Source organism: Lathyrus oleraceus, chromosome 3, assembly GCF_024323335.1.
Source record: "Lathyrus oleraceus cultivar Zhongwan6 chromosome 3, CAAS_Psat_ZW6_1.0, whole genome shotgun sequence".
NCBI classification, from domain to species: domain Eukaryota; kingdom Viridiplantae; phylum Streptophyta; class Magnoliopsida; order Fabales; family Fabaceae; genus Lathyrus; species Lathyrus oleraceus.
Genome location: NC_066581.1, coordinates 78,984,256 through 78,994,997, shown reverse-complemented (window position 1 = coordinate 78,994,997; position 10,742 = coordinate 78,984,256). Strand labels below are relative to the sequence as shown.

The window sequence follows — 10,742 nt, the reverse complement described above, 5'->3', positions numbered from 1 at the left end:
CACCAGTTCAAAAGGAAAACACCCAAAAAATAATGGTAGAAAATAGTAGGGAGAGGGAGGAGGAACCAAAATCCACCCCAACTAACGAAGAAGTTTCTAGGGAGAATTCTGAGGAAGGAGAAACATTTGATAAGTTTATTGATAAAGATTCACATTTTAGGAGAACAAAGAATTAGATCCTAAATGAACCAACCCTCATTTTCCGGATTACATCAAACCACCTTACCCTTTGAACAAGAAGAAACCGAAGAGAGAATTGGAAGTATGTCAGTTTAAAAAATTCATGGAGATGCTCACAGCATTCCAAGTGAACATTCCTTTTTGTGATGCTTTGGAACAAATGTTTGTTTATCCTAAATTCATGAAGGAACTTTTGAATGGTAAACGCAAGTTGATGGATGATGAAAATTTTACTTTAGTAGAGGAATGTAGTGCCATTATTCAACGTAAACTACCACTTAATCTAATAGACCCAGGTAGATTCACTATTTCCATCTCTATAGGCTCAGTAAATTTTTGCAAGGCACTTGGTGATCTAGGAGCAAACATAAATTTGATGTCATTATCTATGATGAAAAAACTTAATTGTGGAGAATTGAAACCTAAGAAAATGACTTTTACTATAGTAGACCGATCTATCACTTACCCTTATGGAGTTCTAGAAGACGTATTAGTAAAAGTTGATAATTATCTATTTCCGACCGATTTCATCATTTTAGATATGCCAAAAGATACCGAGACACCGTTATTGTTAGGAAGACCTTTTCTCGCAACGAGTAGAGCATTAATTGATGTGGAAAGAGGAGAGTTAATTATACAGTTTAATAAAGAGCAGGAAATATTCAATGTTTTTGAAGCCATGAAGCACGCTCAAGAGGATTTACAATGCTACCAAATTGATTTAATTGACAAATTGATAAAAAATGTTTCAAAAGAAGAAGGCCCATCTTCCCCAACGGAAAAGATTCTAGTGTAATCCATTGAAGAGACCGTATTAGATGATGAGCATGAAGAGGTAAACGAGGTGGTACTACAATTGCAAGCAGTTTAGTTGGATCGTGCTTATAAGAATTTTAAAAATTTGGAGGAAGTAGTGAGGAAAAACCAATAGACCCTAAACTAAAAGAACTCCCAGAACATATGAAATATGTTTTTATAAGTCAAGTAAGTAAACACCCCACAATTATTAGTAGCACTTTTTCAAAAGTTGAATAAGAGAAATTATTGCGAGTACTAATAGAAAACAAAGAAGCATTGGGATGGAGAGTGTCTGGTTTTATGGGAATCAACCAATCATATTGTATGCATAAATTCAAGGTTGAGGAAGAATTCAAACCAGTGGTTCAACCTCAACGACAACTAAATCCAGCAATGAAGGGAGTGGTAAGAAAAGAAGTCCTTAAATTGCTGGAAGCAGGTATGATTTACCCTATTTCTGATAGTTCATGGGTAAGCCCAGTGCACATAATCCCGAAAAAAGGGGGCACCACTGTTATTCAAAATGAAAAAGTGAATTAAACCCAACTGTACTGTTATGGGGTGGAGGACGTGTATTTACTATCACAGGTTAAATCTAGCAACATGAAAAGATCATTTTCCATTGTCATTTATGGATCAGATGCTTGAAAGACTAGTTGGACAAGCCTACTATTTCTTTCTGGATGGATACTCGGGATACAACCAAATAGTCTTCGATCCCGCAGATTAGGAGAAAATTGAATTCACATGCCCTTTTGGAATTTTTTCATACAGACGGATGCCTTTCAGATTATGTAACGCACCCACAACATTTCAAATGTGCATGCTTTCTAATTTCCCTGACATGATTGAAAATTACATGAAGATATTCATGGATGATTATCTGTTTTTGATAAGTCGTATGATAGTTGTCTTGATCGATTGAACAATGTCCTTATGATATGTACCGAGACAAACTTAGTGTTAAATTTAGAAAAGTGTCATTTCATGTGTGAGTGCAACTTCTGTTAGATGTATTTTGTTTGATGTCAAAACTAGGATACTTTAGCGTAAATGTATATTGGACAGTATCTTTTGAATCTCTATATGCATATTAGCATTAGGAAGCATAAAAGTATTTTGAAACAATGTGGGAAAGGTCATATGCATCAAACATGTATGAGAAATCATTTTTTTATGAAAAATAGCAGTACAGGTCGACACATAGAACTATTGGTCGACCTATTGAAAATATTTTCTGCCTATAAGTCGACACATAGAACTACAGGTCAACCTATGGAAAAAATTTCTTGGCTATAGGTAGACACATGAAGTCTATAGGTTGACATGTATGTTGATGTATTAAAGCATGTAGCCTCTGTTTCATGTGCCGAGTCTTCAGGTCGACACATAGGGAGCACATAGCTGTCATAGGTCGACACATGACCTTGAACAGGTCGACCTATGCATCGAACATGTTGCCACATAACCTGTATAGATCGACCTATCCGATAATTTTCTTCAAAAAATTATATTTTTCTATCCTCATTTGCATTTCCTTTTGCCCTAAATCACCAATGCATATAAATACTCCATCTATGCATCATTCTCTAGTAAGGTTTATAGCGTCAGTAAAACCTACATGAATATAGGATTTCAAAGCATCTCATCATATTCAATTCAATCTATGCATACACACAATCAAACTACACATAATCATTTTTTGATTGGGTTCCATCTAGATTATGATTGATCACGTCCAATTAGGTTTGTTGTACCGAGAATATTGGGTTATGATCTTTGAGGGATTCAAATAAGAAAAACAGTTTGGGGTTTTCCTTCAAGATCTTTAGGATTTGAAGTTTTTTGACAAGATTGTGCAATTCGGGTCCGATCGAGTGAAATCCTTGAGACTAGGTGTGTCGGCAAGGGAGTAGCGTGAAACGATGAAACTTGTTGACAAATCTTGGGTTTAACAAGTGTGCATTTGGGATTAATTCAGCAGGGTGAAAGCCTTTAGACAAGGAGGTCATACAAGGAAGTAACAACAACAAGTGAATTGAAGCGGTATTGTTGGTGATTTGATCAATCTTTGATCAAGGTTTTTGGAGGTGCTAGAGTCAAGAACAAACTTAGGGTTTGTGGGATTTGATTTCTCATCTCTTGTATTCATATATTTGCAATGTAAGATTTATTATATTAATATCTCAATTCGAATTCGAATTGAGGGCAAACATACACATAATGAGGTCGATTGGAGAACTACCTAAATAAATCCTTGCGTACTCTCTTTCTCTCTCTCTCTCTCTCTCTCTCTCTCTCTCTCTCTCTCTCTTTTATTTTTCGACCCGCAAATTATCGATTGCTTTGATCACCAGATCAACATTGTTTGGATCATAATTTTGATTACATTTTAAATCTTTTGTTTTTGTATTGATCATTACCCATTTGGTTGTGATTGGATTTCTTAGAAAAACAAACACTATATAAAATTCTAAACTTTATTTTTCGCACACCAAGTGTTCAACAAATTGTTTGACTTAGTCTTTTGTGTGTGGATATCGTTGGAGATAGAATTTTACTATTGTAGAGTATTCAATTAGTTGTGCTTAATAGTTGTTGATCGACTTATGGATTATTATCATTCTATTGGCACTATTACGCATATCAGGACTTTTCAATAGTAGGTTCGGTTAGACGATTTTAGATCTGAGAAATATTATAAACTTTCTTCCATGCCATAAAATTTTCTAAATCAAAGTTTCGAATAATTTTTCAATTTAGGATCTATTCACCCCCCCTCCCCCCCCCCTCTTCAAGATTTAGGCCTAACATCATGGTCACTGAGGGTATTGTACTTGGCCAAAAAATCTCTGCGAAAGGTATAGAGGTCGATCAAGCAAAAATTGAGGTGATAGAAAAACTTCCACCGCCGGTAAATATCAAAGGAGTAAGGAGTTTTCTAGGGCATACAGGTTTATATAGGAGGTTTATTAAAGATTTTTCAAAAATTTCAAAACCTTTGTGCAACCTGTTGGTCAAAGAAAATGAATTTAACTTTGATATGGATTGCTTACATTCTTTTTTTGTGATAAAAAATAAATTAATACCTTCTCTAATCATTGTTTCACCAAATTGGGAACTCCCATTTTGAGATCATTTGTGACCCTAGTGATTATGTTGTGGGCGCAGTTCTTGGCCAAAGACACGCAAAATGTTTCCATGCAATTTACTATGCTAGCAAGGTTTTAAATGAAAATCAAGTTAATTACACTAATACTGAAAAATAATTGCTAGTTGTAGTATTTGTTTTGGAAATTTTTTTCCCTTACCTAATTGGTTCCAAAGTGATTATTTTTATAGATCATGCAGCCCTGAAGTATTTGTTCAGCAAAAGAGATTCGAAACCAAGATTTCTACGGTGGGTCTTTTTGTTGCAAAAAATTGATATGGAAATTAAGGATATAAAGGGAGTGGAGAATGTGGTGGTGGATCACCTTTCTAGATTAGAGAATGAATATGTGACAAAAAATAAGGATAATATCACAGAGACATTTCCGGATGAGAAACTAATGGCAATTAGTGAGAGACCTTGGTTTCCAGACATGACAAATTATAAAGCAATAAATGTTGTAGAAAAAGAATATACATGGCAACAAAGAAAACGGTTCTACAAAGAATCAAATTTTTATCTTTGGGATTATCCATACATGTTTAAGAGAAGTCCCGATGGTTTACTTCACATGTGTGTTTCAGGTAGGGAAGTCGACCGAATAATTCCACATATGGAAGGCATCACAGTGGCTAGAAAGCGGCTGCAAAAACTTTTAAAAGTAGGTTTTGGTGGCCTACCTTATTTAATGACAGTAAGTTATATGTTTTTACATGTCCAGAGTGCAATAAGACGGGTAAAATCTCAAAACGAGATAAGATGCCTTTGAACATCATGTTGGAAGTAGAGCCATTTGATTGTTGGGGAATTGATTTCATGGGTCCATTCTCCCAATCGAATACATATATTTACATTCTTGTATGTGTTAATTATGTTACAAAATGGATGGAAGCAATTGTGTGCAGTGCTAATGATGCCTGAACCATTACTAACTTTTTGAAAAAGAATATTTTTCCAGGTTTGGGGTACCTAGAGTCTTAATCAGTTATGGTGTAACACACTTCTGCAATAAATACTTGGAAAAACTGTTTGAAAAATATAATGTGAAGCATAAAGTGTCAACGCCATATCATCCTCATACTTGCGGTCAAGTGGAAGTGTCAAATAGGCAATTGAAGCAAAATTTGAAGAAGACAATGACAACCTCAAGAAAAGATTGGTTAACTAAATTGGATGACGCCCTGTGGGCATACAAAATAGCCTTCAAAACACATTTAGGGTTCTCTCCGTATCAACTGGTGTATGGAAAAACATGCCATCTTCTAGATGAATTGGAACATAAAGCATATTGGGTTGTAAAATTTCTAAACATCAATGAGAAATTAGCTGGTAAGAAGAGATTATTGAAACTGGATGAATTGGAAGAGATGTGATTGTTTGCATATGAAAATGTACTAATTTACAAGGAACGGACTAAGAGATACCATGACAAAAAGCTTGTTAAAAGACATTTTTAGGCAGATAACGAGTATTGTTGTTCAAGTTACTTCCAAGTAAGTTGAAGTCCAAGTGGTTCAGACAGTTTGTGGTCACTGAAGTTTGTCAAAGTGGAGCCATTGAAATTCAGAATCCTGGTGATATGAGAAGGCTTAAAGTCAATTGACAATGGCTGAAGCATTATTATGGAGGAGATATTCCGGAGGAAATAACCTCCCTCATAATATCTGACCCCTGATGTTAACTGTTAAGCTATTGATGTGAAAGAAGCGCCGGATGGGAGACAACCCATCAATTTTTAATCAGTTTTTATTTTTCTGAATTTATTTTATTTCTTTTCAAGACCTTATCAAGAAGAAGTAGCTATCCAAGATTTTTTTCCATGAAGACCCTATTTGTCTGTAATTAACAAGTTTGTAGTTGTTTATATTATTTTTAGATTGCAAGCTCTAACTTTAGCATTGAGCAAATGATCTAAAAGAGATTTGATCATCAAAATAACAATTATCAACTTGAAGGCGAAGGATAAGAAAAGAGTCAACAAACTTATACTCTACCTACAAATACCTCATATGGTAAGGTTTGAGCCAAATATTTCCATTATTCACTTTTCCTTCTTTATGAGTGTATCCATACATTATTCTTTTATTTGGTTTGGTTTATTTCCGATTAAGCTATCAAGTTTGATCAACACACATTGAGGAATTATTTTTTATAACTTTGAGCCTTTATAAACCACCCTTTTGGTAGTAGGATTATCCTTTGCTAAACACTTTGGGCCTAAGCCTTTCTTTCGGCGACGTAGCCTTAAATTCTTAGCCATATTACTTGAATGATCTTTTCTTTCCACCCTCTCTTTGGAGTTAGGTAGAAATATTGTTCTTAGAGTTTATGAAAAAGATTAAGTTTGGGGTTACTCTTGGAAGTGAGCAACATTTTAAGTTTGGAGTTGGGGTACTAGAGAATATGATCTAAAATTTTAAAAAATTGTTGTGAAAGAAGTGAAAAAAGTCACATCTTCAAAAAAAAGGATGAATGAGAAAAGAAAAAGAATGACATTGTAAGAAGGATCACAAATCTCTAGTACTAAAAAAAAGGTATGATGAACGAAGGAGAACTAAGAGCCTAACTCTAAAGGTTTAATCCTACTTTCCTAAATATATCCTACCTTAACATAACTCAAGTTACAACCTGGAAAACCCTCTAATGTGTGTGTTGTGATCTCTTTGATGATTTTTTTTTAGAACGTAATCAAACTAAGTTTAATTAATTTTGCATGTTGATTGAGTGATCACCCTATCCATTGAGTGAGTTATAGTGAGCTAAGAGACAGGTTGAGTACTCTTCAGTGTTGATGATATTTGTTTGAATATTTTGGATAGAAGTTGGAAGCTAGAGCATGGTTAGGTAAAAGAAAAAATAAATTTTGTGATTGTAGGGGGGTTTTCGTTACCTTTAGGTTTATTGACTAAACCAAAAGTCAACATACAATTCGAGTCGCCACCGCCCTTTTATTTATCCAAAGGAAAGGCTAAAAAGAGAACAAAAGCCAAGTAAGAAGTTTTTCAAATCAAAAACTAATAAAAATGTCAGAGATCTGGGTAAGGGGGTTGGTTATGAAATGGGAAGGTTTTACGCACCCAAAACATCCTTAGTACTCTAAGGGAACCTTTTTTGCAAATATGTGTTGTAGGTTGGTATTTGTGAAAAGATTTGTGCAAAAGATTGGAGGGATGAGAAGAGAATATATTATATTTACAAATTTTGTTGTTTGAATGGATGAATCCATTTCCTACGTACCATCACAAAGGAGGATCAAAACCTCGTAGTTCATGGTAAAAATTTCAAAGATTGGTGAATCGATTTTAATCAAAAGCCTTAAGGTCTTTTGTTATCAAAGGGAGAAAACTCAACCTAAACCAACAATCCACCATGCGAGGAAGGCTTCAACATGCTAGTGAGGGGTTAACCCTATAATAAGCATGGAAGGCTTACAATCCAACACTAAGGATGAGGTGAGATTTACATCAACCACTATGATAACTCATACATATGACTAATGTTTTTGAAAAGGGTTTAACAAGTGGCCATTGGAACCACAAAACAACTTGAAATGAGTTATATTTACAAATGGAATTTATTTACAAAATGAGGTCAAAGTTGTATTAAAGTTTATTTACATTGAGTATTTGTGAAAATGGTTTTGAAAAAGTCAAAGGCCTAAGGCCTAGGTTTCTAATTTGAAATAAAGTCAAAGTTTTAAAGATGATTTTTGGCTTGGTTAGAGGGGGAGAGGAGAGAAGGGTTATTCCTAAAGCATACAAAGATTAGAGGGGAGAGATAACCCTTGGAGTTCCTTTTCTTGGAGTCATAAAGATGACTCAAGATGCTCATTTCCTTTGGATTTAGCACACAAAGCAAACAATCAATAATTTGAAATCAAGCTCCTAGGATCTCCATTTGGCTTGGCTCTTAACTTGGCTACTCATGGCAATGGTCCTCTTTTCCCAATATTAAGATGAGATTCCTATCATACAAAAGCACACATCAAAAAGCTCATAACATAATAAAGGGAATGGACAAAGAACAAGTTTGAGGAGAAGTCCTTTGAGGTCAACTTTGAATTTTAGAATTCTAAAGGCACGAGGCCTAGTTGCTCTTCAACACATTTTGCATTCTAAAGGCATGAGGCCTAGTTGCTCTTGAACGCCTTTAAGCATGGGTGAATCCTAATTCTAAGTCCTTTCTCCTTTTGTATTTTTTGTTCACATCAAAACAAACACAAAACAACACAAAATAACAATATATTTATATATAATAATGGGCTCAAATGAGCAAAATAAAAATGGCTTAAACATAAAATATATGCTCAAGTGAGCAAAATGAAAATCAAGATGAATAATGAGCAAGAAATAAATGACATTAAAAGTAAATGACAAGAATTTAAAAGCTCAAATTAAACTTAGTAGTTAGTAGAGTTATGTTAGCTTGTCAAAAGATAATGTAGTACTATGTTAAGCAATCGTAAGTGGACTAATATAGTAGCCACACCTATCTGAGGCCGGTCAATAAGAATATAGGCAAAGAACACAAGTTAGAGGTCTTGACTAGTAAGTCAAGCTCCATAAACTTACCATGCCAAACAAGAGGGGAAGTGCCTTGTATTGACTTTTAGTTATTTGCTTGACCAAGAAATAACCTATCTTTGACACAAAATAACTTTCTTGATCATGGATCAAGTTGAGTTTGGTTTGGATCAAAGAAGATTAAACTTCTATTTGTCAAGACCATGCTCAAGACTTTAACTCATTGGTCATTGAGGGACAGAAAAGGATGAAGATGAAAGGGAGGTGGGTAGGAAGACAACAACCAATCCTCATTGATCAAGGGATGATTCATCCTTGATCAAATTCATTCATCTCTCTAGGTGATGATCCTTAAGGATTCTCAAACCACAAGATCCAATGAATTTGATCAAAGTTGAATCAATTCAACCTTGATCAACACCAAACAGAAGAGGAATGAATATAACAAGTCAATAAGTCAATAATATTTTTTTGGTAATTTTTGAATTAAAAGAAAATACAAATAAAAAACAAATAAACAAAGTTGAACCTTAAATTCAATTCAAAACAACTTCACTAAGTCCAATTAAATTTTCATAGGTTCAGCATAGTCAAACAAACTTTGACTAATTTTCTCATATATTTTTAAATCCAGAAAGCAATTAAAATCAATTAAAAAACAACCAAAAATAGCATAATATGAATTAAAATCTAAAATAATCTCAAAACAAACAAGAAATTGTTGAGACTATTTTTCATTGACTTATCATGATCCATAAATGCTATGAAAATATTTTTGTATTTTTCTAAAGTCAGAAAGCATTTTAAAATGAATTAAAATCATTAAAAACCAAATAATTCATGAAAAATATCAAATGAGGTCACAAAAATAATTAAAAATCATAAGATGAAACTAGATTTTTCAAGAAAATATTTAAAATTGGTCTCATATTTTTCTGACCTCATATGAATTTCTTATGAATTAATGAAAATAGAATGTATTAAAAGAAAATAAAGAGAAAATGAAATAAAGCGAAAAAAGCTGAGCCACCGGATCCATTTCATTAATTGACGTGGCACGCTGCACGACTTGGATCTGAGGGCGCATGGTATGCTCAAGTCAACAGCGAAACACCATGAATTAAAAAAAGTAAATGGAATGGATGCACGAGATTAGATCATGAGAGAGAGATTCAAGGGATGTGATCAACATACGTGGTGGTCGTGTTAGAAACCACCATCTTCTCCGGTCAGCTAAATAGATTCCAGCCAGAATTGCAGAAAAATAAATCTCATCAAAAATAAAAAACAAGGGCATGGAAATGAAGCTCATGTGATGTAGATCACCACTGTACCATTAGATTCCTCTCATTCTTCCTATATTGAGAGAAAAATGAAGGAGAAAATCATGGCATCCACATAGATTGATCTGGAAATGGAAAATTAAGTGCACCAAAGGCTTGCCTCAAGTATGAGGACTTCAGAGAACCACAAAAATACAAGAATACTACATTGAATTGTGAGTTTCAGATCCAAACAGTTTGAGCTTATACCTTCAAAAATGGTGAGTTCTGGCCACGAATCCTTCAAGCTTTTTGCTCCTTTTTGATCTCTGAATGTAGGGAAGATGATTGGCTAAGGAACCTAGCTTTGAAACTCAACTAATGTTGCTGAATTTCACGGTCGAAAATACTGAAAAATGGTGATTGATTCCTTTGGTGAGGGTTGTGGTTTCAGTTCAGCAGCATGTGGGATCTCCAAAAGGTTATGAAATGAAGGAGAGGAAGCCCTTATTTATAGGTAAATGCATCTGATCATCACACTTTGCTCATGTGCATGGGAATTGCAATTTTGAATACATGGCCCTTTGTAGACGTGTTAGAGGCCCATGAATGGCTGAAGGAACTTGCTGAGGTCATATGGAAAGCATGTGGTCGTGCACATGGAGTGGAAAATGCTTGCATCTCAAGTTTTAACATAAAATGTCAAAAATACACATTAATGAAGAAAAATTTGAAGCCCTCAAATGGTAGATCCAAATGAGCATTGTGAGTAATGGTTGGAAAGCTCTTGAAATAAGGAACAAAAGTCATGTTGGGAAAAAAACCATT

General features: G+C 34.4%; 1 protein-coding gene across 1 annotated transcript; it reads left to right on the top strand.

Moving 5' to 3' along the window:
- The first annotated feature begins 283 nt into the window (after positions 1 to 283).
- Positions 284 to 976, top strand: LOC127129774 (uncharacterized). Its single transcript, XM_051058901.1, has one exon. It carries the CDS (start codon positions 284 to 286, stop codon positions 974 to 976), a length of 693 nt encoding a protein of 230 aa, XP_050914858.1.
- The last annotated feature ends 9,766 nt before the right edge of the window (positions 977 to 10,742 follow it).